Genomic DNA, 27937 nt, shown 5'->3' with positions numbered 1-27937 from the left:
AAAAAAAATTGAGAGGAAGTTTATCTAAACGTTAGCAATGGGACTTCCCTGGCGGTCCAGTGGTTAAGACTCCATGCTTCCAATGCAGGGGGCGTGGGTTCAATCCCTGGTCGGGGAACTAAGAGCCAACATGCTGTGCGGCATGGCCAAAAAATTTTTTAAATAAAATAAAATAAATAAAGTAAATGTTAGCGATGATAATTGCTGCATAAGGAATTTTGAGTGATTTGCCTTTGTTCTCTTTAATTTTCTGAGCATTTATTATTTTTATAATGCAACAAAAGACAAAGCATATTATTTTAAAACACACACACATTCTGTCCTGTCCTATGACCAACCTCTGAGGACCCAGGTCTCTTTGCTTTCATAAATGACAGCTCTCCAGAAAGGGTCCCAGTACTGATGGTTGCCAATGGGTTGCTCTCATCTGAGCATGTTACGGGAGACCTGCTGGAGGGGCTATACCATCAGCCAAGGAAAAAAGTTCAGTGGAAGACCTTGAAGGCATCCTGGCAGGCCCGTAGTAAAAGACATTTTAATTATATTTATTATTTTTTAAGAAAGAGAAATATAAACAATACAAATTAAAACGGCCTATAATCTCACCATCTAGATAAGCCCCGTTGATATTGAAAGATAAAAATATGGAAGTAATATATGTCTGTGGTTTGGAAGTCGGAACTCTGTAGAAAAGCACAGAAAGAAAATTCTAGGCTTCTTTGCCACAAACACACACACCCCAGTCCCTCTCTCTAAAGGTAACCAGTGTTAACAGTTTCTTGCGATTCCTTTGAGACCTCTATATGTATTTTTCTCTTACATAAAAGGAATCATATCATATACATTACCCTTCACCCTCCTTCTTTCATTTGATTATATTTCTTGAAGCTCTTTCCATAAAAGCATGTATGCGTCTGCCGCTGTTTTTAAGAGACGTATGATATTACAACATATGGACATACCATAATTTATTAAGTAATTTGCTTCTTGATTGGTGGTGTTTTTTAAAAATCCTTTATCACTGTAGCACTGCATTGAACAACCTAATTCATGTATTTTGGAACACTTTTGTGAGTATATACACCGGATTAACTTTCGGCAGTAGTAGATATTACCAAATTGCCCTCCCAAAAGACTGAACACATTTACACCAATAGCGTGTAAGGATGCCCATTTTGCCATACCCTCAGCCACACTGAGTATCATTAAACCTCTTAATATATGCCCATCTGATCAGTGGGAAATGGTATCTCATAGCTTGTAGCTTTAATTTGAATTTCTTTAATTTTAGGTAAAGAGGGGTGTCATTTCATATCTGTTGTGACCATGTGTATCTCTTTTCCAGTAAACTCACTTTCATATCCTCTGCCAGTTTTTCTACTGAGCCGTTGATCCTTCTCTTTTGAAAATTAAGAAAAGCATCCTTTTGTCTCTCCTATGTGCTGCAAATATTTTCCAAGTTTGTCATTTCTTTTAACAGTGTAGAAATTTTCTAACTTTATTTGGTCAGATTTAGCAATATATGCAATATATGTCCTTAAGGTCTCTAAAGTTTGTGTCCTTCTAGAAAAGCCTTCCTGTAGTAAAGGTACTTTTAAGGCAAGTGGGCAGGCCTTTCAATGACCTTTAAATCGTACTCTTTGTATATCCCGTTTGGGCCCCGTGAAATCTGGAAGACTTAGGAAGTGTTTAGAGTAGTTAAAACCAGAGACTTGGGAATCAGGCAGGTAAGAATGAGTTCGAATTTATTACTAACATCTCTGAGCCACTGTTTTCTCATCTGTAAGATGGAGACAGTGCTCCTACCTTCCTTGTAGGGTTATAGAGGATAAAATGACACAATATGGGTTAAGCCAGTACCTGGCACAGATTAAGTACTAAATAAAGTATGATGATAAAAAAGGAGGATAAGTTAATAATTTTTGTTGTTGTTTTGTTTTTTTGTTGTTGTTTTTTGCGGTACGCGGGCCGCTCACTGTTGGTGGCCTCTCCCATTGCGGAGCACAGGCTCCGGACGCGCAGGCTCAGCGGCCATGGCGCATGGGCCCAGCCGCTCCGCGGCATGTGGGATCTTCCCGGACCGGGGCACGAACCCGTGTCCCCTGCATCGGCAGGCGGACTCTCAACCACTGCGCCACCAGGGAAGCCCAATAATTTTTTAAACTAATATTAACTGGATTGTTTTCAAGACTAGTAGTAAACATTTTGTTTTCAAAATTGTTTTACTGTATTCAGATTCTCTTCTGTCAAACTTTGTTGATTGTATATACACAGCCCTACTTTAATTCTCTTTGCCTGCAAAATACATTGTCCACCTAAAAGGAAAACTTGCAACTATGTTTTTAAAATACTTGGAGAGAGGTACTGAAGGGAGCTTGGCTGAAGAAAAATGTATGGAAAGTCACAAGTACACATGTGTATGAGGAGACGTGCTACGCTGTCATTACAGCATAAAAAATGGAAACAACCTAATAATCTGTCAATCGGGTTTGGTCAAATGATGGAACATTATACAACAGTAAAAATGAATTAACTAGATGCCCATGTAAACACATTTAAGTCACAAAACATAAGGTTGCATGAATGAAAGAGAAAATTGCAAAAGAATATATATGATGTGATATCATTAGCATATTTTTGTGGTAAAATATACAAAACAAAATTTACCATTTTAACTTTTTTTTTTTTGGCTGTACCTTGCGGCTTTCGGGATCTTAGTTCCCCAACCAGAGATTGAACCCAGGCCCCGGCAGTGAAAGCGTGGAGTCCTAACCACTGGAGGGGGGAATTGCCCCATTTTAACCATTTTTAAGTGTACGATTCTGAGGCATTAAGTACATTCACATTGTTGTGCAACCATCACCACCATCCATCTCCTACATAAATTTTTGAAGCATAAAAACATACTGTATATTATTTTTTGACATATACATATGTAGAAAATGTATAAAAACATGCAAGGGGATCACACTAACTGCAGACTAGTGCTTACATCTGGGGAGGGAAGGGAAAAGGGAACAGAGATAAAGACATGGGTTTGGGCTGTATTCATAATGTTTTCTCTTTTTTTTAAGAGCTATATGAAACAAATGTTAACACCTATTACATTAGGGTGGTAGATGCATGGCAGTGTGTAATGATTTTCTGAGTTGTCGACCATTTGAAATCTTTCATAATTTAAAAAAAATGTTAAGAAGTCAGAAATAGGGTTTGGAAAACAACTTGCAAATTTATACCTGAAAATTCCATTTTAAAAAGTGTTTGTTTTAAATAAGGCTTTCAGTCATACAGAGACAGTGTTCAAGATATTTAACAACCTTTAAAGCACAGGAACCAACATATCAGAACACACACCAGCTTTGGCCCTGGAGTAGGGTCTTCAGGGACCCCTACAGTGGCCAGTATTAATCCCTTATTTTCTGAACTGATTGGATGTGAGTGAGGCTCTTCCATTAGCTGCAGAGCTCACCAACACATCTAGTGTGTGTCCATATGTGGAGTTCCCTAAATGGCTGACACTGAACTTCCTTAATATTAAAGAGGCTTGATATAATGAGTCAGCTTTATCATTGACCAAAGAAAGTCACTGTTCCCTTGGGAGTGAGTCCTGGGCCATTTAAAGTTTCTCTCTGAGGACTCAAAGGCTTAATAACTGAAATGCGAGGTTGTCTTTAAGCCCCAAATATCAAAGCCTAGCCAGGAAGCTACAGTGGTTTCTGCTCTATTTTTCTTCCAGTCTCATTTACTAGCTATTCCATTTGGTCTTTCAAAAGGCTTGTTAGACTGTATAATAGGTTTCTGGGGAAAGGAAGGTGGGTGGGTGCCCCATTTTACCAGTATTTCCTCAGGAAAGAAAGCTGATTACAGCAGTAATTTCCCTTAGAAGGCAGGAATCATTCCTCATTGTGGAAGGCTTCTCTAACCCAAGGAAATTGAAGCCATGGTAATAGATTGATAGGTCTGCTTTGTCCTCCTCCCCACTACCACCCCCCAGTCAAAAACCCATCAGAATGCCTTCTGCCAAGGCTACCTACTTTGGTTTCTATAATCTTTTCTCTGTGTTCTCTTGAACAAAGTAAAACCAGAACTGTAGGCAGTCAACTGCCCCAGCCCTACCTTAGGGCTTGAGGTCCCTCAAAAGGTGCCTCCCACTTTTCCCAGAGTGGTGAAACTGGGGGCATCTCTGGGGAGAGCGGTCTAAGAAGGGCTACTTTTAAATCTTCTGATTTTAGCCTGTCGGGCTTGAAATTTTTGAGAACCCAGAGATCAACACTTAGCGCCCTCAAAACCTTTCTTTATGTGGTTGTGGGCGGGGGGGTGTTCATTTTTGTTTTTTGTTTGTTTGGTTGGGTTTTATTAGTTACGCTGGGCACTATTTTATTTCCCAAGTATATCCGGTCTAGTTTTAACAGCATGACTTTATTCAAATAATCTATTTGAATGTTTAAAAAAAAATTAGTCAATTAACACATGACCAAAACCACTGCCTTCTGAATTGGCCCTAAATTGATATCTTCCTGGTTCCTGGAAATGCTGAATATATTTTGAACAGTTGAATTAAGGAACCATTGCAGCTGCAAAATGTTATCTAGCAGTATCTGTAAATGCCTGTTTCCTTTTGTTTTACCTTCTTTATTAGACTTGCTGGCTGTTATTAATTTGTTTCTTTCTAATGGCTCAAATTGTTCTCTTTCTAATACAGAGCTTAGTCATTTATTATTCTGTAAACACATAAAGCACTTCTGTATGGCAGGAACTATGCTAAATGCTGTCGTCAAACAACACTGCAACCATCTCTTGTTACAACAAAGATCTCCTGGTTATCAAGCAGGTGTCCAGAGGTGCCATCATCTTAACTAATACTTTCAACATATTTAACTAGTGTCAATGAGACACTAGTGTCAATGACCCACTATACTATTTATAAGACTCCCAGTGGTTTTAGCCTCTCTGTCAGACCCATGTCATGCTCATGGTATATCTTATCAGAAAAAGAACCATGTTCACTGACCTTCAGTGTTTTGTTGAGCTTTTCAAGCAGCAGACAATCTGGTCTGCATTGGGAAATTTGGAAATTATAAGTGCAGTAAAAAGGCTTGATCCCTGCCTGTGAGTGAAATACGATCTGGTTAGGGAATGAAGGGAGAAATCGTCAGAGGAAACAGTAATCAGCATTAGGCTGTGTGATATAAACTGTAAGCACTCGAGAGGCTCAGAGAATGGAGAGCTGGTTGGGATTTGGAGAAAAGGGGAGAGGAAAATGAGCAGAAGTGGGGAAGATGTGGAAGAAAGGAAAGGAATCTGAAAAAGGACTGGACACGTGGGTAAAGAAAAACTGGGAACTAGATTCTAACCTCTCTTCCTGGTAGGTTAAGTGAATTCAAAAAGGAATGAGATCAAAGAACAAGGCAAAGAAGTAAGGGTAGGGCAGTGGAGAACAAAGAGGCCACCTAAGTGGGAAGTGAATGACTCAGCTCCTCCTGTGAAGGTTGGGGTGGTCTTGAAATGGATTGGTTAAAATGGCCCTATCTCAGTATGTAAAATGCGTTCTTGAGTCTAGTCAAAAAGCCTCACACTCTTAGTTACAGGCCACGCTTTAGATTTGCAACTTAATGATGTATACCTGATGTGATCCTCATTCCTAGCCACTTATGTCGGTGGAATAACACATCTCTTCTAAGAGGCTCAGATTTCTACCATCAGACAAGATTGATGAAACTGTTTGATACACTTGACAAGGAAGTACCTCCATCAAGATATTTGCAAGTCTTTGAGTTAGTTTATATATTATAATTATTGAGGCTAGACTTTGCACTGTGTCTTAAAAGATGAGTAGGATCTGGATACTAGGAGAGGGAGAGGGGATTCCAGGCACAGGAGTAGTGCAGGCAAATATGTAGTGATAGCCAGGGAAAGAGAAAGGGAGAGGGGATTCCAGGCACAGGAGTAGTGCAGGCAAATGTGTAGTGATAGCCAAGGAAAGAGAAAGATGTGTTTCAGAGACAGTGAATAGACCAGTTTGACTGGAAAAGTAACACAGGACCCCTGTACAGACTGCTCGTCACCATCAGCATGGAGGAGACGCTGACAGAATTGCACAGAGGGTTCCTGCCGTCTAAGTCAGGCTGTGCTGAAGCAGGTCATCGTGTAACAGATAATCCACAGCAAGATGCCAGAAAACTAACAGTTAATCAAAAACAGAAATATTAACACCATTTGTGTTAACCTTTCAAAAAGATTTCACAGACTATTCTGTTCCGATGTGATTTTATTTGGTCTTTACAGTAATCCACTGACATGGGCATCTCAGCTTTTCTTCTCGCAATTAGACAAAGGCAAAACCCCAAGGACTGGGAGATTATGTAAATTTTTGAAAGTCACAGTCAGCCTCACAACAGGATCTCCTCATAGCTTCTACCCTGATGTGCTACTCTCATAGCTCTCCTGAACATGTCTGGGTAATTGAACTTAGAGGAAAAAAGGTGGGGAAATGGCCTTGGAAACCCCAGTCTCAATCAAGACAAGGCCAGAGATGTCACCAGCCCCCTTTGAACAGCGAATCCCAGTTTTTCTCAATACCTTTCAATGTAACGTTCTTCTGCACTCAGATTGTCAAACTTGTAGGTCAGAGCGTGGAAAAGAAAAAGTCAAAGAGTTGTTTGTCTCATTGGACAACTGCTTTGCTTAATTTTTTTTTTACTCAACTGTCATATTTGTGTTTGTTGTTGTTGTCCTAATAATATATTTTTGATTAAGCCCAAATTGGTCCTCCTAAGTGTCTCTTTAAACCTCATTTCGAAGGTTCGAAAATTGTATTCACAGAGTGTTCATCACCCTGCCTTTCTGGCTTCCTGAACTTCTCTTCTAGTGTTAGCTTCATTAGTCAAGATGTACTGCTGCTGGAAGAATTTTAAATGGGGCTTCCGCGTTGTCTTTGAATAGATACTACATGCAAATAACTTTCCTGCAGAAATTTTCATTCTTCTTGAGTTAGCCCACTATTGTGAATAGTAAGCACTGTCTGGCTTAATTCCTCATATCCTCCTTTTATTGAGTATTCAGGCCAAGGTATTCTACTTAGTTTGCTTTTTTATCGGAACCTTTTGGTCGTTCACATATCTTGAAAGAGACTCCTTTTCCCCCAGAGTGTAACAACTGCAATTAGTTTTTTGCTGGTTCATGGGCAATAAATGAACTTTCCCTCTTCAAGCTAATTGTTCACGTAAGGTTCTTGTGAGGTGGTTTGTTTCCTTAGGATGACAAAGACATTTCTTCAAAATGTATCTGAGTAGTGTCCCAGATACAGTTGCTTGATAATTGAAGAATTTTTTTAAGGGGGGGTTATAAAATATTCAGATCGTGCCCAATAAACCTCATTTATCTTAGCCCAAATGTACTGAGTCCCCCTAAATCTCAACCTATAGGCGTCTTTTGAGCAAGAATTCTAGCATAAAAATAAAACATGAGGTATGCATTTCAACTTGAACTAGAACTGTCTATTTAACCCAATCGCTTACACACACACACACACACACACACACACACACACACACACACATATACACAAACCTCTATAAAGCAAGGAAAAATAACTCATACCATCCCTAGTGTTTGGTGTCACTGTTAAATGTTGAGACACCAGCACCACCCCCAGCCCAGGGTCTCCCTGAGCCAGTTGCACAGCATGGAGCTTCATTTATTTGATTCTCTGGATGAAAACTTCAGCTATCTTATAAAAGCTTGAAGGCTTTTACACCAGTAGTTCAGTAGTGCAGTATTTCCCCTAAGCTAACAAAATTGTTTTCAACCTCTGCCTTGTCTCTGTGGTGAATCTAACATAGGGCACTCCGCCACCGACCCGGGTTATGGACTTAAAGCTTCGACTATGTCTCTCCAACATAGAAGAGCCTAAAATGTTGAAGCAGAGCCTATGTGGAAATCTTTGTCTATGGTTCTAAGGCTTAGAAAAGTCACTTTCAGAAAGAATTACAGCAATGACTGAGCAATTAGGACACCACTTAGCACCACTGTAAGACTTCATCCTCTTCAAAGGGCTCTCATTTCATTGGCCCTTGTGAGCTTCACACTGTTTTAACCCTGTGCAGTAGGTAGGGTGTGGGTTAGGAAATCAAGACAAGTCCTACAGCTAATCTGTAACAGAGGTCATCCTGAAGCCCAGATCCCCTGATGTGACCCTGGAGCCAGTGTTCTCTCTGCTTTCCCTTATGTGGTCCAGAGTGAAGCAAATTAAGGTGGAATCTTGAGATATTGCTGTTTCCTTAGAACTCCTAAGATTAGAGTACGGTTGGAAGAGGTCATAAGATCATAACACAAAGTTGTGTTGATAGAGCAAAGTGGATTTGCAGGGAACCTGAGCTATTCAGTGTAGCTATCTACATGGATCAAATTCAGTTGCAGTTCATTTGATCCATGGTCCTTATGCTATTTGCTCTGAGTGGTCAATTCCCCTTTTTCCCATATTCTCATCATCACTAATTGATAGGGGGCTGCACTCCTCTTAAAGGTCTTTGGAGAAAGAGATTACCATTGCCTCCTTTCTAAACTCATTTTTAGAGAAATTCATATGCAGATCTTGACATCGTGGCATGCTTTATTTGATTCAAGATAGATGTGCTTCATTATAGATGCGTGGCAATTAAGCCTGTAATTCAACAAGGTTTATTGAACATTTGTGCCCGGGTCTACTGGATTTGTTGAGATATAAAACTAAAGCATAAAATCCAGTTCTTGCCCTCAAGGAGCTTATTGCCTGGACAGAGCATGACTGGATAATTCACATTTGAAAAAAAAAAAAGAAGAAGCTTCTTTAGGTTAGAAAACAGAGAGACCAGAAAGTGGAGTTTACGGAGAAGGCTTCCTGGAAGATAAACATCTCATAAAAACCTTAGAAGATAAACAGGATTTGAATTGGTGGTTGGTGAATGTAATAGTGAGGCCAAGCTAACAACTATATATTACACACACACACACACACACACACACACACACACACACACACAATCTCAATGGCTTAACAAAATAGTCATTTATTTCTTGCTCACATCACAGTGCAGTAAAGGTTGCCTGTGGGATAGGAGAAATCCCTGCTCCTAGCAGTGACTCAGGAGCCAGGCTCCTTCCATCTAGTGGCTTGTCAATCTCTTAGGCCTTGGAGTCCTCCAGTGGGTACTCTGCATCCAGCCAGCCTAGACGGAGGGGGTGCTCCATAAAGGAGCTCAACAGAGGTTTCGCTAGGGGCCAGGCCTAGAAGTAGCATATATCACTTCTTCCCACACCTAACTGCAGTGGAGGCTGGGAAATGTAATCTAGCTCTATTCTCAGAAAGAAAAGTAGATAGGATGACCTGAATACGTAGCATTGTCTCCGCCGTACTAAAGGGGGAGAGCTTCCTGAAGGAAGGATGAGGAAGAGAAGGGGAACAGAGCAAGAGCAAAGTCAAGTTCAGCTTGAACACCTACTTTTCTGGTTTGATTTGACTAAATTTGATGAACTTGTCGTAAATTCTGAGCTTTGATCTTGGTGGGAACAAAAGAAGCTGCATGCTTAGCAAGCATTGTGTCACTAGCCATCCAGGGATTTCATTTTCCCGTGATGGAGAACTGTAACTAGATTTGATTATCTTTGGTTTCTCAGAGCTTGTAAACCAAGACATAACTTCTTTTTAACGGGACTTTATTTTTTAGAGCAGTCTTAGGTTCACAGAAAAATTAAGCAGAATCTTTATACGCTGAAACTACTCTGTCTGATACTCTAAAGGTGGAAACATGCTATTATACATTTGTCCAAACTCAGACAGTGTCCAACACCAAGAGTGAACCCTAATGTAAACTATGGTCTTTGGGTGATAATGATGTGTCAATGTGGGTTCATTAATTGTAACAAACATACCAGTCTGGTGCGGGACATTGATAGTGGGAGAGGTATGCATGTGTGGAGGCAGGCGGTTTATGGGAAATCTCTGTTATCAGGACATAACTTTTAACGGCAGTACTAGTTATTAGATTTATTCTAAGTTCATGGATCTTGTCTGCTCACAGCAGCCTCTTCACTGACGATATATTCCTCTTGATTGTTCTCTAGCAAGCATCATAAATTGGCAACTCAGGGAATAAATCTGGTTCAAAATATAATTCATTTGTCCCACTCTGTGTCTTTATTAAAAAAAAAAAAAAAAGATTGAGTGCATTTAGGTGGGACATGCTTTTTTTAGTTAACCTTTGTTTCCCCTAGAACTTGTATAATCTAACACCTGACCTAACTTACAGACTAATGTTACCTGCCTGTCCCCTGATGACATATGAGTTTGTGACCCTTGTTTCTGGGGTCTCCTTTTTATTTAATAGATCATAAATAAATAGTCAAGTTACCAAAGTCCCTATCACATGGAAATTCTGGGTGCTTTCCTAAAACTCACCAGCTCTGTAGGAATGAAGCTGCAGAATATCTTTGAAGAATAATTCTGAAAAGGTCCAGGAGCTCTACAGGAATATAAGAATTCTTACAATTTCAGGGGAGGAATCATGGATCACTTTGACCATCTAACAAAAGAAATGGACCATCTCCTCATGACGATACACATACACGAAACATTTTGCAGATAATTTCGTGGAGTTTCTGGACCCTCAGAAACCATTCCGTACCCCACTCCTGTGGTAAAGTGATTGATAGCCCCATTTAGGCTACATGGGATAGTGATCAAAAGAGTGGACATTGAAAGTCAGACAAACGTGAGCTAAATCTAGCATTGGCAACCTGGAGTTAGTCATCTGACCTCTGAACCTCTATTTCCTCTTCTAAAAAATGACATTAATAATACCTACTTCACAGGGCTACTGTGACGATTAAAAAGAGAAAATATATGTAAAGAGTCCACAGGGCTTCCCTGGTGGCACAGTGGTTGAGAGTCCGCCTGCCGATGCAGGGGACACGGGTTCGTGCCCCGGTCCGGGAAGATCCCACATGCCGCGGAGCGGCTGGGCCCGTGAGCCATGGCCGCTGAGCCTGCGCGTCCGGAGCCTGTGCTCCGCAATGGGAGAGGCCACAACAGTGAGAGGGCCGCGTACCGCAAAAAAAAAAAAAAAAAAAAAAAAGAGTCCAGCACAGTGCCTGGAATATCTTAGTATTCTCAGCAAATGAAAATGGTTATTATTTAGTGATAATAGTCAGCCTTAATGGGTTTTTTGTGGTGCTTACCTGGATTTCACACTGGGCTTATCAGAAATTCAACATAGTCCTTCAGATTTCTGCTTACGTGTGATTTATAATCTGAGAAAACACTAGTGACCTTCATTTCCCCAGCCCATCCCCCAAGGCTGCTCCCATGGTACTGTGGACTTGCCCCAAACTAGTGTTTATCTCAAGGCACTGTAATGGCCTGGGTATTTCTCCGTCTGCCCCACTGGTTTCTGAGCTTCTCAAGAGCAGTGCCATATCTGTTTTATAGTCTGCAGTAGTCCCAGTGCCTAGCACAGTGCCTGACATATAATAGGTTCAAAATAAATCCTGAATAAATTAATAAGTGAGGACAAAAACAACTTTCCCAGTAAACTTTTAGGAAAATAGTGCTGGTGGAGGTGGGAGAGCTCTTCATTCACTGTTCCTTGCCTGGAGGGCTAAAGCTTTGAGAGAATCAGAAGGAGCGAAAGTGAAGACAAGTGGCCTTACCTGCCTTTCTCTCAATCACAATTCTTGGTCAACTAGCCCACGAATCTCTCGTTCCTCGTGATGTCTCTGAGTGCCTTCTGAGTCTGAATATTAGTCTGAATGCTTATCATTTTTAATTTGTATTTAAATTCTTTGGAAATTGACCTTTACTGTTAGAATATAGTGTAACTTTTTTTTAATTAAAGAGGTCATCTGATTAAATAACTCACACTATTCACTTGTCCTGTAATGTTACGGTAGGTTTATTAGAGTCTCATATTTGAGAACTCCTGTTCTCATTGTTAACCACACAGTGAAATCATCTCAGCTGGTCATTAAGCTCTGCTTCCTTCCAACCCTAGTAACACACAGATATTTGTAATCCCTCCAAATTGTAGAAGCTCCATTTGGTGTCTACCTAGCAAGATAACAGGCTTATTGTACAGAAGTAACTTGGCCCTTTCTGATTTTGGTAGGTAGTTATAAGTGGACAGTAGTTAGATCAGTTGGGGAATGGACTTTTCTGCCTAGTGGAGAATTTCCATATAGACCACACATATGATACCAATTTTCAGAGAATTGAAATGCACAGAAACAAAGCAAAAAATTTAAACTCTCTTTGACTTAAAAGGCACTTTATGATCAACTGGCTAATGTCAGCAACACAATTCAGCACACTCAGTATTGGAGATTGAGCTGATGCCATATTGCACTTAGGACATTCCCTGAAAGTTTATTTTAACCACTTACCTCTGTCTCATAAAATTAAAGAGCAGATTGTGGCAGGAAAAAAAAAAAAAAAAAGCAGTATTGCAGTTTTCTGGTTGCTAGGGCTGTAGATGGAGAGAATTTTATGACTACTTTCCAAAGCTTATATTCTGAAAGAAGGTTCATTTTTAATACAGAAATAATAAAAATATAGGTGGCCTCAACAGCTGTACTTTTTATAAATTAAATACAGAGATGCCTTCTGCCAACATTTGAAATTGGCATTCTGCACAGCCAAAAACTCTGATCTTCTCTGTTATCTAATTTGGGATTTTAGCTACTATTTCCAGGCTGTTAACCTCCACATCTGGACTCTCAGTGATACCACATCAGGTTGCCCCTGCTGCTTCAGTATTGATCAGCAGCATCCTCTTCCCCAACAGGTGATAAATCTATTGGTAACTATCCAGGCTGCCCCAGCTTTAGGCAATTGTCTTCTTAAGAATTATAGTATTTATTCATTGGAGGATAATAAGACAAGGGAAGAAGTCAAATACTTTCGCCCGTTAATTTGCAGCCGTTTCATACAGAGCTATGCTTCACAGAGAAAAGAGCCTGCAGTTCAGATATTATATAATGTCCCCTACTTTGCATAAGACACTGCGAATGATTTTTTTTTTTACAAGATGCACTTTATTTATGAGCAGGTTCCTCCATAGAAAGAGCTTGTTAGGGCTTAATGCTGATGAATGGAGGCAGCACCATTCACACTTCCAGGTTATGGTCTGTCAGTGCTTTCATTATATGCACTAATTTACAAGGATTTATTTATTTTCTCACGAATGTAAAAATGTGCTCCAAGCTAAACATGCTGTCTGGGCATCTGAGGGAAGTGTATTCCTTGGCTGTTCGTCCCACCTCTATCCCACCCACCCTGCATCACTGCCTAACTTTGTGGTAATCGCACAGATCTATATATTTTTTGCTTGCTCTAAAAATGAATACTGGTTAAAATTTCAAACCCTGGAAGTGAGTCTTTTCAATGCAGTTTAATTCCTTTCTCATTCAAAGACTGTGCCTTCCACTGTGTTTTAAGTGCTAATGAAAACCCTGTCAAGTAAGCACATCAAGGGGCGTGACCCTTGGAACAAATTATGCCCACAGCATTGGGTAACAAATTTTGGAAATCTGGGTACAACTATATCAAAATATGAATGTCTTATTGAATCTGTGAGATCTTGCTAGCCCCAGATGGCTTTATGTGCTCTGAAATCACTCACGTCCCCATCTCTGAAGAATAAAATTTAAAATAGACTGGGCATGTGCTACCTCCTCCCACTCAGTCTAACAAACAGTAATAGATCATACTGCGTCATCAACATCCCTGGGCTCTACCGATACTCATTATGGGAGATGACCACGCCCCCTCCCGCTCCCCAGCCAAGTAATGGCAGAAATAATTCTCTTTTTCTTGCCCGTGATTTCCAGTTTGGTTTTTAACCTCAGTGAAAATTAAATACCCTTTAAACCTCACCAGCGAAGAGTTTGTAAAACTAGTTGTTTGGGGAATTTGTCTGTATGTTGGTTGTTTGGTTGGTTCATTGGTTGGGGTAGGAAAATGAGAGGAAATGAAAATATGTACATATAAAATATGCCTAGATGCATAAATAAAACACCTATCACACAGTCCCTCAAAGCCCTTTCTACTATTTCTTTTTCAACTCCAAACATCAGTATAATATTTAATTTAATTTAATTTAATTAAAGAATCTCAAAAATTGGAGTATTTTGGAATTTGGACCGCGATAAAAGAAATTGCTACACAAATATATGAAAGGAGAACATCCTACAAACTGTCAGCCAAATGAGCCCCGAAGGCCAACAGCGAGGATTTAATAAGCCTCATCTGTGGAGTTCAGCTGACAGGAACAGAGAGAGGGCAGTTCAGTGTTTAGAAGTTCACAAAAATTAAAAGTGGGAAAACCATGGAAGTCCAAGATTATCCTCCCCAGATCAGGCCAAACTCCACCCTCTGACGGGGGTGAGGAGTGTAGTAGTCAAGGAACAGAATGGTCCTCCCTGATGTCAGCATAAAGATGTATGTTTCTGTACTGCTAGTTTCTGGAGGAATACATTTGTCTATACCTTTTGGGAATCTGTTTCAATTTTCAGGGATTTGATTCTCTAACTTTATCATCTCCCAGTTAGAGCAGCACTTTCACAGTATCCTCTTAGTCTTGCTTTCCATGTACCTGAATTCTTCGTCCTTTAGCGCGCACAGAACTTGCCATTCAGTATGCGTTTGGTAAATAATTCATGATTTTATACACTTCAAGCCTGTCTGCTCTTAGCCTTTCTCTCTTCAGATTTGAGTCTTGATCTTTCAGTTCATCCTCTTATGACAGCCGAATTTCCAAGTTCACCTTCAGTGATATTGAATACAGAGGTCATAGAAGGTGATCCCAAAGCATAGGCCTGCCACACACCAGACCAAATTCTAGGCATTTAAGAAATTGATTTCGCCAAAACACAAAGAAAAATAGAAAGCAGAAATACCCCTTGATTCATCTTCAGTCCAGATATTCTGGAGATGAAAGAAATGTTCCTATGCCATCATCCTTTGACCTGCCGCGGCCTTAAAAGTCTTTTTAAAAACCTTCTTTAAGGTCTTTATGCCACCCAAAATAATAAAGGGACTTATTGACATGGAATTCCCCTTGTTTGGACATGCTGGTTTCCTTGGAGAACTCACCAAAACATAGATGACTTTAGAGGCATTCAGGGAAAGTTAAGATGAATTTGGGGCTTCCCTGGTGGTACAGTGGTTGAGAATCCGCCTGCCAATGCAGGGGACAAGGGTTCCGAGCCCTGGTCCCAGAAGATCCCACATGCCGCGGAGCAACTAAGCCAGTGCGCCCCAACTACTGAGCCTGTGCTCTAGAGCTGGCGAGCCACAACTACTGAGCCTGCGTGCTGCAACTACTGAAGCCGGCGCGCCTAGAACCTGTGCTCTGCAACAAGAGGAGCCACCGCAATGAGAAGCCCACGCACCACAACGAAGACCCGATGCGGCCAAAAATAAATAAATTTATTTTAAAAAATGAATCTGTAACTTTTATAGATGTTAAGGATTAATACTTCATGAGGAACATCAGGATTAATCAAAGTACATCATAAAGTCGAGCCTTAATATTAACCTCCTGCCAATGAACTAACTCGTCTACAGGCAGTTTATTAAGTTGGGTTTATTAAGTTGGCCAGGAAAATTATTGTGCGTGTGTGTGTGCGTGTGTGTGGGTGCACGCATGAGCACTAAGGACGTGCTGGTTGTCACAGATCTTCCTAACTTTAACATACATTCTGAGTTTCACAAGGTCTGAATAAAGGAGAACTAGGAAAAGACTAACTTGTAAACGAATTTGAAAGTAATGCCATGTGGTTATTTTCAAAGTAGCAAGGGAAGCAGGAGTTGAACCATATGTTCTTTATCAGTGTCTGACACTTTTTAAATGCATTATTTCATCAGATACTTACTACAACCTAGGCATAGAATTACCAACTCATCCTAGTTTGTCCAGGACTGTCGCAGGTTTAAAACTGAACCCTGCCTCAGTCCCAGGCAAGCCAGGACAGTTGGTCACTTTAGCCAAGTAAAGCAATAAAAGGTGTTCTGAGACCAATTTCCAGCATGGGGAGAACCACCACCAACAACACCAAGCAATTCTACACCAGTTGAGTGTTCTACGATTTCACTTAATTCTGACGCGATTTACCCATAAATAGTATCAGATCCCACAGGTTAAGGGGTGAGTCCTGCAAGACTGCCTTCTCCCAACACCACTTCACATGCCAACCACAAGTCCAGGTTGTCACCTGTGTTTCTGACAGAACTGCTGTAGATAGGAAGTTCCAACAACTCCCTTCTTGGGTTCCATTATTTTGGTAGAGCGGCTCAGCTAACTCAGAGAAACAGTTTACTCACTAGATAACTGGTTTATTATAAAAAGGATGTAACTCAGGAAGAGCCAGATGGAAGAGATGCATGGGGCAAGGTATGGGGAAAAGGAGAGGACGCTTCCAGGCCCTCTCCAGGTGCACCATTCTCCCCAAATCGCCCTGTGTTCACCAACATGGAAGCTCTCCAAAGCCTCTCCTTCTGGGTTTTCAGTGGAGGCCTCATAATCATAATTGATTAAATCATTGGCCATTGGCCTTTGAACTCAATCTCCAGCCCAGGTCAGGAGGTGGGACTGAAAGTTCCAATCCTCTAATCACCAGGTTGGTTCTGGCAACCAGCCTATTCTTCGGCCAAAGTGCGGCCAAAGTCACCTCATTAACATAACAAAAGTCACCTTTATCTCTCTCACCACAGGCAATCCCAAGAGTTTTAGGAGCTCTGAGTTAGAAAAGGGAAGGGAGACCAAAATTCTTTATTATAAATCGCAATATCACAGGCAGATAATCTTTCCCATATTTTACCAAAGAGGAGGCTGAATGACTCAAAGTCACACATCAGTTGTAAGTGGTGCATTCAGTATTAGAACCCCAGCCTTCTAACTGCTTTTATATATTTTCCAAGAAACAAGACTGTAATTAGCACAGTGTGTAAAACTACTGTGAGAATTTTATTGACTTGTATTTTTTCTAGAAGCTTAACCATTCCTTTTGTGACACCATAATTTTGCTCTCCAGCTGCCCTCTTAACAGATAATACAGAGAAAAAACTCAGTCCAGTTTATCAGAATTATTACAGACTCTGTTAACTGAGAGTGAATTGATGAAAATAATTTTAATGCTTTCCAAGTCAGTTATTTCTAATGCAACTATGAAAATAAGCAGCGGCCTGTGCATCTGCACTCTAAAAGAAATGTAACATACACTGCCTCCCCTGTCTTTTCCCATTTGTCTTAGAGGATTTTTTTTTTTTTCTGTTTGTGGGAGTAAGCAAGTATCAGGGGGGTGGAAATGTAAAACTGGACAACAAAATTATTAGACTGGCTTTCTCTCCACATATTACATTTTGTCGTTTCTTCTCAATACACAGAGGAGTGAATGTGTGTCCAAACAAACCTCTCCCGTTACTGTTCTGTCTGTGCTGAGCAAAATTGAATCCATATGTCTTTAAAATGACTTTTCATTTCTATGGCTTCTTTCAAAATACTGATCTTGGTACAAATGTGGCCCCTCTAGACTACTAATGCTCAATTGCTCCTCCCCAACAGGCATCACAGTTGATAGGCATGGATTCATTTACTTTGTGGATGGGACTATGATTCGGAGAATTGATGAGAATGCTATGATCACAACTGTAATCGGCTCAAACGGTCTGACTTCCACACAGCCACTGAGCTGTGACTCGGGAATGGACATCACTCAGGTAGGCACCAATGGTTTTCAAGCGCTATCACCATTTGGCATCATGGAAATGGATAACAATTTTCTCATACAGAAATTAGGTAGGAAGGAAGCCTGGCATATCCATTATAACACCAGATAGCAGAAGTTTCTCTTTATGTAAGTTACTTTCTTCCTCCTCAGAAAAACTCAGTTGAGAGAAAAGAGTAAACTAGGATGGGAGTACCACTGGGTGGAATGTTGGCGTGAACATTAAAGTCTCTCAAATTTGAATCAATTAGAGGGTAAGGCCAATTTCACTTATTGACTATGGTCCAAGATATGTAATTTTATTATTTTTGAATAATACAATAACTCACATTTGGAAAAGTACTGACTACTAAAGTCTGGAAATCTTTTTTAATGAATATATGAGCATGACTTATTATTCTTGTCTATGTAAATAGCTATTTCTAGGGCGGTTTTTTGTGTTGTTGTTGTTTTTTTTTTTTGAAGTAAAAGCAACATTCCCTCTGAGGTCTATCTTACGTGTATTTAGGAGAGCCTTTTGCCTATGAGAATAAAAGTGAAAATTCAGTGTAGTTCCCGTCTGAGTTCAAAATTCTGATTTTACCAGAATTATGCAAAATCAGGATTAGACAGGTAGAGATTACAGAGCATAGAGCACAGTCCCAACACCTTGTGGATGACTTTCTTAGTTTGCAGACACAAGCAGTTGGTATGTTCAGTGAGGGAAACAGACTAGACAGTCGTCAAAGGCACTTTCAAACTAACATTCCATGAATCTATGACTCTGATGAAGTAGATTATTTATCTTTTCAAGTGAATCACAGTAGAAGTTGAGAGTTTCAGAATTGGTTAGTGTATCAGAGAGGATGGTTTTGACTGCAAGTAGTAAGACACTTAACTAAAAGTGATTTGGACAATAAGGTTTCATTAATTCACATAGTGAGATGACCAGAAGTAGGCAAAGATGCCGGCAGATTTCCTTCTTGTGTCACATTGGCCAGAAGTGAGTCACTGGCAAAGGGGAAATGGGATCTCCAAAATGGATTCAGACCCTCTGGAACTGGGTCAGCCTCCCTGAGCAGACTGCTACCTAATTCTAGAACCCAAATCAGGGTTCTGTTAGCAAGGAATGAAGGATTGCTCTTCAGTAGGCAACCAGCAATATTCTCCACGGTTAGGCTGCCCCGCCTCACCCCAGAACCTCAGAAAATAGTCAAATAGAGTCAACTACAAAAATAAAATCGGAATTGGAAGGCCTGGAAAACTGACAAAATGAATGAACACTCTTTAAGAGAGATAAGAGAGGATCAGGCTATCAAGTCCTAGAGCAGCCTAACTTTCCACGATGCAAAGTCCTGCGGGAGGCAAGCAAAAGGAGCATTATTTATGGCAGTGAGGAAGGGCGTGAATGTGTTTACATGGAGGAGGGGGACGAAAGAGAGAAGATGCACGTATATGATTCACTTGTGGGATAGTTTTAACTTAAAATAGAACACTTAGTATTGCAGTCAGTCAGCTCTAAACAATTTATGTGTTTCGGTGTGGAAAGTTATGCTGAAAAGAGAATTCTTTGTCTAAATAGAGCAAACATAGGATCTTCATCACCATGAGAAGGGTCCTTTTTCACACGACACCTTGCAAGCCATAACTGCCGCCGTAAAAGCTACCTCATCCCGTTCAGCTTGGCACGCAGAGTGCAGCCCACCGAACAGGAGACAGAGTCACAGTTTCTCTATGGCATTTCATTCCAAGCCTCAGTTTCCCTGACAGTAGCCCCCTTCCCTTTTCCTTACACAACTTCGGCTTGAGAAAAACAGTCATTTTGGGGGGGGGAGGTGGGGAGGAGATGGAGAGTTAAGTGGGGTGGGTCAGGGTACATGTTCGAAACCAGCAGGACAGCCTGGGAGAGGAATCAGGCTTCATGTCCACATTATTTTGGCTTCTATCTCCGCTGCTGGCCATCTCTTCGTGTTGTGTGCTTCGAGCACCCTAAAGAGTATCTGGCATTTTTCCTCTTAGGCCGGCACAGGACCGTGAGTCTGGACTGATGTCTACTTGTCCAGAGTATGACCTTCCACTTTTATTAGGAGGCTGCTTCTCATGGCCCCGATCCTTCAGACTGGAATTTCTTCTGCTGGTCCAGATCCCCTTCCCTACCCTCCTTACACCTCACCTCTTCCACGGGACCCTTCCCTAATGCTTCTGATCCCCTCTGTGGTCTCATTCCCTTCCTGGAATTTAACATCACAATGTTTAATATATAATCCGCTCTCTGTTGCCAAACTATGTATCTAATGAGTTTCCCACTGTACCTTCTTTGGACATGTACAGTAAGTGCTCAGCAGGCATAGTTAACACATATGCCAATATGAAAAAGACACTGTATGGTACAAAGAATATGAAGGAGTTAAGTGCGGACAATGTGGTGAAGGACCTTATAAGCGTGATGGAGTTCCAGTTTTATCCAGCGGACAATGGGGAGCCAATGAGAGCATTAAGCAGGAAAATGCATTTTTAAAATAGTCTTAAACATGGAAATTCATTTTTAAAGGAGCATTCTAGCTGTAGTATAGAGAATCAAGTGGAGGGAAACAGTATTAGAGGCAGGGAGACCACTTAAGAGGCAGTCAAAGCAATATAGGTGAGACAGGGACAAAACATCAATAAATAAATGATTAGTCCCTTTTCAAGAAACTTTAGTGCAAATTAAATTGCTTTCCAAATTTTTTTGTGGCTGTTCAGGTGATATTTCTTTGAGATACAACTCCGTGATGACCCTGACCGTGAAGCTGCCCAGCTTCATGCGGGTTACATAGGCACGCAATGAGAATGGCCAAGCCTAAAGTCTCAGCAGTGTGGATTGAGAAAGCGAGACAGATTAGTGAAATATTGGAGCTACAATCAAAGAACTTGCTGACTGACAATTTTGGAATTAAGGAAGTATGTGTATAGTGGTGCCATTCGCTGAGATAAGAAATACAAGAAGAGGAGAAGCAAGTTTGGGTGAGGGTTGGGTGAGGGGTTTATTTGGGGGCAAACTGTGTTTGAGGTACCATTGCATGTTCAGGTAAATACATCTGGCAGGCAACTGGATATCAAGGCCTAAAATGGAGATGAGGTTTGGGATTATCAGTTTTATCCCATGGTAATGGCAAATAGGGAAGTGGGTGAGATCTTCCAGGGAGGGTACATAAGCAGAAAAAAAGAGAAGGCTTCAGACCAAACTCCAACGATAACAATATTCAAGAGAAGAATGAGGAATAGGAACCCACAAAAAGGAGACTGAGATGAAGAGACCCGACAAGTAGGAAGAAAACCAGGAATGCATGTGGTCCAAAAACGCAAGGGAAGCAAGCTTTTCAAAAGGAAGGGAACGGTTAATATCAAATGCTGCTTAGAGGTCACGTAAAATAAGGTGTGTTTTTGTTGTTGTTGTTGTTGTTGTTGTTGTTGTTTCTGCGGTATGCGGGCCTCTCACTGCTGGGGCCTCTCCCGTTGCGGAGCACAGGTTCCGGACGCGCAGGCTCAGCGGCCATGGCTCACGGGCCCAGCTGCTCCGCGGCACGGGGGACCTTCCCGGACCGGGGCACGACCCCGCGTCCCCCGCATCGGCAGGCGGACTCCCAACCACTGCGCCACCAGGGAAGTCCTGGCAGGCGGATTCTTAACCACTGCGCCACCAGGGAAGCCCTGTTGTTGTTTTAAGAAGCCATTTGGTTGGACAGCATTCGTGACTCTGATAAAGAGTGCCTTTGGTACAGTGCAATTTAATTGGAGTTGGACTGCAGTGGTAGAGTGGGAGGTGAGGAAGTGAAGGAAGTGAAAATAGATCACTCTTTTGAGATGTTTGGCTGGGAAGGGGGAGGATCTGGCACTGAAGCAAATCAGCACCCAGTTGCGGCACAGGTGGACAAAAGCTGGACGACACCAAAGGAAATGCTCTGGGTCAAAGTGTCTACCGGGAGGAAGCCAGCGCGTGGCACAGCTTCCCAGGTGCTCAGCCTCTACGGACAGAGTTTCCACTGTCTGTTTAGACAATGGTGGCAGACTGGGGACTTAGGTTTCCCGTGACTCTGCTTAAGAACATGGGCTGCCTTGAGCTGGAAGGAAGAAAGCTGAGTAGGGAGCTTCATAACACCTTCCAAGAGGAAAGCCCCAGTTGTTTATAGTAGTACTTACAGTGATCCAGCTGAGCTTCCAGTGCTCAGTTTTATATTTCAGTAAATCAAAATATATTGATGGGTGAGGGTAGAGACAAATGTCTAAATGAGAGCACACAGATTCTGCTGACAGGCAGAGGCAAGAGAAAAAATAGAGGCCTGTTCTGCAGCATGAAGATTTGAATCAGACCTTATGAAGAGCTTACTGATTCTAAGACAATGTGGCAGTATCATACATTATCAAAAGATCTTATAGAATCCCCACCTTCTGAAACTTTTAAAGCAAATGTTGGATAGCAGTAATCTATGAATGCTTGGAATACAGGCCTCTCTGGAATCAGGAAGATGGATCAACTGTTTTCTCAAGGGCCCTTACAACGTCATGAAGGTTTCTCTACAGAAATATAACCCAATTGCTGAAGTTCCTTGTTACTCTCCCTACATTTCAAAACCAAAAGGTCCTGGGCATTCTCGGCCTGTCCAGTGGTTAGGACTCAGTGCTTCCACTGCCTGGGGGGCCTGGGTTCGATCCCTGGTCGGGAAACTGAAATCACACACACACACACAAAAGTCCCCAACGTGGGAAGGCCCATTCATGCTAGCATAGTATAATACCTTTGGAAGCTGGGACGTGATGCCTTTGTTTTCTGTTCTTTTCTGAGGAAAACGTGAGCCCCTGGGAAGAATCAATCCTCAAAAGCGTGCCCTAATCCTCAGGAGATTGTGAATATTCTCCTTCTGTTAATTCTAATAATAACTGCTACTACTTATTGAGAGCTTACTATGTGCCAGGAGCTATGCTAAGCATCTTACTCACACTGTTCCTTTTTATCTCCACTACCCAACCACCCTTGAGAGAAGAAGCCACCCTCCCCATCTACAGAGAAGAAAACTGGTAGTCAGAAGGATTATGTATTGTGCTATGACCATAGCTATTAAGTCATACAGACAAGAGTTGAGCAAAAACTTTCTGACTCGCAGTGTGCAATTTTCCCACTTCTGCATTTTCAGTGACAACTGGAGATGACCAAATATAATTGTATTTAGTGGGTGACAAATGCCATTTGGCTGAGGAATATGCTGTTTATTCACAGAATGTGTGTTTAGTGGCACTTAGGAGAGAGTTTAGTAAAATCTAATCATCTCAAGAAATGAAATTTGCTTTGACAATAAAATCAGCCATTTGTTCAAAATCAATATCTTTTTTTGATTTACTGAAATGTGAAACAACTCTCGGTATAAACTCTGAAGCATAACTGCCCATTGTCAGCACTGCTATAAACAACCAGGCCTTTCACTTCAGGAGATGAGTTGATTATGAAGAGATCGGGCTCTTTATTTCCGTTGCTGCTTTTGAATCATCTTGCTCTGGTAACTCACTTCCATCTTGTGCCTGACTAGAATGGAATTGGGAGTTAGACCAAGTCTCTTGGTGTGCTAGCAAATTTGAGAGTTGATTTACTCCTTGGGGCCAGCCCAATGCTCTCCCCAAAATCAGCCCAATAGCCGATACACGAGCAACATGGACCTCTTGTATGCAGATAATCCTGTTGACCCACTGTCCATAATGTGCACACTTTGAGTATCCAATACATAACCAGTCCTCCGTATATGCTTGTTGGATCATCTTTATACTACAAAGTGCTTCCCCAAAGCGCTCATTTGTCCGATGGGCCCAACAAGTGGAAGGAGGCATCATTCATGGTTATGAGAGAACAGTATCTGGTCCTTTGGAGGAGCCAGCCTTTGCCCCATGCATTCAATCTGTTGAGCTAGTCTACTGGGAATTCTCCTCCTCTCCCCAGTCATTCCCTCCAGAATATTCTCACCATTTAGTAATATTCCAGCCTCTCCTCAAATGCCTCTTGGGATAGGGAACTCACTACCCTTCCCCAGCAGCGCATTCCATCTTTGAGTGTCTCTGACTGATGGGAGGCTCTTCTGGGATCCCTCTAACTTTTTAATCTTCCTTTAACTTTCACCATCTAGTCTTTACTGCAACTCTTTAGGCCTCGTGGTATGAATTAATCTGTCTTCTATGAAATAAATATATTTGTGAACCAAGCACTATACTGAGTACTTTCATATATATTATCTTACTTAATCCTCGTGACAGTCCTTCAAGGGAAGTATTATGTTCCCCTATTTTTTAATAAACATGAAAAACAAGGTTCAGAGGAGTTGAGAAACTTGGTCAAGGTCACACAACCAATAAGTGGCAGAGTTGAAATTTGAACCTGGTTGACCTGATGCCAAAGTTCACATTCTTTTCACCAAACTATTATACCAAACTGCCTTCTCCACATGACAGCCTTTTCAATATATGTGAACAACTCTCTCAGGCCTCCTAAGTCACATCCCTGATTCATTTAACTGCACCTCACTTGCCACGGTTTTGAGTTCCTTCACCGTTCTCCTCATTCTTCTCTGAACATGTTCCCATTTATCAATATCTCTTTGAAAGTGAGGCTTCCAGAAATGAGTAAAATAATCCAGATGTGCTCTGACTAACTCAGAACCCTCTTTCTGTATTCTCTTTCGGGTCATTTCGCCTGGTGGTTTTCAGAAGGACTTTTGCCAAGGAACATTTACTTCAAATAGAAGAAGTCCCCATTTATAAAACTGATACAAACAGCAAATTCAAACAAGTAGTATCCTAGAACCTTCTCTATTCAAGCTCACTCCCACCCAGTGGTAGTTTGCATGGCATCCCCCAAAGCACTTGTGCAAAATGCTAGGAAAATAAAGAGCACAGGTTAAGAAACCACAGTTAAAGTTGAGTTGGATTTTTGGACACTTTTTTTTTTTTTTTTTTTTTTTTGCATAGGAATTTCCCAAATGAGAAAAGTATGGGCCTCTCACTGTTGTGGCCTCCCCCATTTGCGGAGCACAGGCTCCGGACGCGCAGGCCCAGCGGCCATGGCTCACGGGCCCAGCCGCTCCGCGGCACGTGGGATCCTCCCGAAACGGGGCACGAACCCGCGTCTCCTGCATCGGCAGGCGGACTCTCAAGCACTGCGCCACCAGGGAAGCCCTGGATTTTTGGACACTTTTGACGTATGATGTGATTACAGAGGACTAAAAATTCACATGTCTCTCATCCCCATCCCCTCATCTTGTACTTGCACTGTTGGTTTTTCGGTTGTTTTGACTGTGACCCTCAGTAAGAATTATATTTTACACCATTATTCAGGATATATAGTTGAAATAAAAGTTTCATGAAACAATACTGACTTACCCTTACTACACATACATCATAGTACCAGATCTTATGTTAGTCTGTATTCAATTCCATCTCATTAGATTCAGTCCCTATCTTTGTATTCTGCTATTATCCAATATCTTCACTACCCTTCCCAGCCTTGTGTCACCTATGGACTTGCTGAATGCCTTCTATGTCTTCATCCATGATAAAATTGATGGATAGATAGGCCAAGATGAAATTGTGGCACCACTAGTGTAGTCATCTCTTACATTGTGAATCCATCTGTTTGAACTATCACCTATGGGTTGTGATTCACAGTGGATCAGGAAAGCAATATGATGGCCTATGACTAGTTTTCAAGAAAAATGAAATAGAACAACAAAAAAAATCAGAGTGCATCGTGTGTGGTAAGGGTAAATACGTATTGTTTCATGAAACTTTTATTTCAATTGTCTGTCCTGAATAATGGTCTAAAATATGATTCTTACTGAGGGTCACAGTCAAAACAAGCTTGAAAGCCACTACACTCACCTGTATTTCCCCTAACTCATCCACAAAGGTATCATGAGAAACCTTACCAAGTTGGTAACTCTGTTTAAAAGAAAATAAGAATCCCTTGATATAACTTGTTTCCAGCCATAGTATCTATAAACACCATTTCCTCATCTAAGAACTAAGAAACAACTGTTTAATAATCCATTCCAAGACCTTTCCTAAATCAACATCAGGTCCCCTCCTTACAGTTTGTGGGGCACATCTTCGGATTCTTCTTGAGGTCAGACCTATGTTTAACCACCTCTAATCGTCCAGCACATCTTCTACTGCCCAGTATTTCTCAGTAATAGTAAAAATTGGTTCTAAAAACTCGTTTGCAATTCTCTCTAAGAGGTAATTCTTTCTGTCCAGGAAACTTGAACTCAGTTTAAAGAAGTTTGGTGCTATTTTACAGTCCCTTCACGCATCTTGGACTTTAGTAACTTTGACTCAATGTTCTTTGTGGTCATTCTGTTTAGCAAAGGAAACAAAACTTTCCTCTCTCTCATCCATCTGCATTATACCACCTGCCCCAAGCCGCGGACCTTTGCCTTCCCTGATAGACTTCAGGTCTCTACGTGCCTGAAGAAAAGCTATTTTCTATTGTTCTTTAAACTTTTTGCAAGTCTCAGATACCCTAACCACAACTGGATAGAAGGAGAAATATAAGCCTCCTCTTTGAAATCTACATGTCAATTCAATTTTATACAAGTGGATTCAGCATTTCCTGTTGTTTTGAAAAACTATATATAATAACATTCATGCATGAAAAGTTACAGCAATCCAGGGAGAACAAAGAAAAGAAACAGTAATTTCAGTACAGAAAAGGCACCTTCTTTCCCCCTTTTTAAACTCTTGCCTAATGTGCCTCATCGTCTCTTCTTCTCTCCCCTGCCAACCTTTTCATTTCTACAGAACGTCCTCCATCACCCTGAGTGATATGGATGCTACTGAAACTCAGGTTCTTCAGGGGTTACTTGCCTTTCCTTGTGCACTTCCATCACTCTCCCATGTGCACACTGAAAGAGAACAGAATTATGTCTTTGGAATGAAGGCCATTACAAGTGTAATTCCCTGCAGGGACAGACTTCTGAATTTTTTGAAGCTCTGTAGGGAATCAAGAAAATATGAATTATAGTAAGTTTGCTTGAACAAAGGGGTTTCCCGGGGAGAAAAAGAAAAGAAAGTTTATTTTAAAAGTTCTTGGCACCAGAGATGAAAATCTCACCACCTCCACCCCCTCCACCACCCCCTCCCAATGCCTCAGTGACTGTGGAACCTATCTCACTGTCAAAGCAAAGAAACGGTCTGTGGCCACACTCCAGATAATTCAGACCAAGGGATGTGCAGTGGAAGGAAGGAGTGACTTGTCGGTAAATGGCAAGACAGGGAAGATGTAGGCAAGTTAATCTGAAATATCTGTAAACACCTCTATCAGGAGCCAGCAATGCCAGTGGGCAGCAGGGACAGCTAGGTGGGAGTAAAAGAGAGGTGACAAAAAGGATAAGAGAAGTTTAGGGAGTGGAGAATGGCTCAAAGAGCAGATTAATGAGGCCCAGGGAGTAGTAAAATGAAACCAAAAAAGTTATTTGACAGCCCTTGTGCCAACCATTTACTTCATCCTATTTGGCTGGTTAGTTTAAACAACTAAATCAACCACTTTTTTTTTTTTTTGACCTTGCCTTGCGGCACATGGGATCTTAGCTCCCCAACCAGGGATCAAACCCACGTGCCCTGCAGTGGAAGTGCAAAGTCTTAATCACTGGACTACCAGGGAAGTCCCTGAATCAACCACTTCTATAGTGACCACCAAATAATGAATTGGATGGTATTAAAACATATCACGAGAAAGAAAATCTGGTACATACAGCCAATGGAATATTATATAGCCTTTAAAAAGAAGGAAGCCTTGTCACATCCTACAACGTGGATGAAACTTGAGGAAATGCAAAGTGAGATAGATAGACCAGTCACAAAAAGGCATATACTGTATGAGTCCACTCATATGCAGTATCTAAAGTAGTCAAAATCATGGAGACAGAAAGTAGCAAGGTAGATACCAAGGGGAATGGAGAGAGGGAATGAATGTTTAATGGGTATAGAGTGTCATTACTGCAAGATGAAAAAGCTCTAGAGATCTGTTGCCCAACAATGTGAATATACTTAACACAACTGAACTGCACACTTAAACAAGGTTAAGATGGTAAAAATGTTATGCGTGGGTTTTTTGTTTTTTTTTTACAATAATAATGATAAACTCATACCGACCAAACCTCCAATGGATTTTCTCACTTTCTTTCCC

At 41.2% G+C, this 27937-nt stretch overlaps 1 protein-coding gene across 1 annotated transcript in view; it reads left to right on the top strand.

Moving 5' to 3' along the window:
* The window catches only part of TENM1 (teneurin transmembrane protein 1), a 193159-nt gene that overhangs the window by 96140 nt on the left and 69082 nt on the right, over window positions 1-27937 (top strand). The window contains exon 12 of the mRNA XM_007453447.1: window positions 17595-17749. Within this exon, the coding sequence (XP_007453509.1) occupies window positions 17595-17749 (155 nt within the window). The remainder of the gene's footprint in view (window positions 1-17594; window positions 17750-27937) is intronic.

Source organism: Lipotes vexillifer, unplaced genomic scaffold (genome assembly GCF_000442215.2).
Source record: "Lipotes vexillifer unplaced genomic scaffold, Lipotes_vexillifer_v1.1 scaffold11, whole genome shotgun sequence".
Taxonomy (NCBI): Eukaryota; Metazoa; Chordata; class Mammalia; order Artiodactyla; family Lipotidae; genus Lipotes; species Lipotes vexillifer.
This window is presented reverse-complemented; position numbering and strand designations above follow the sequence as displayed.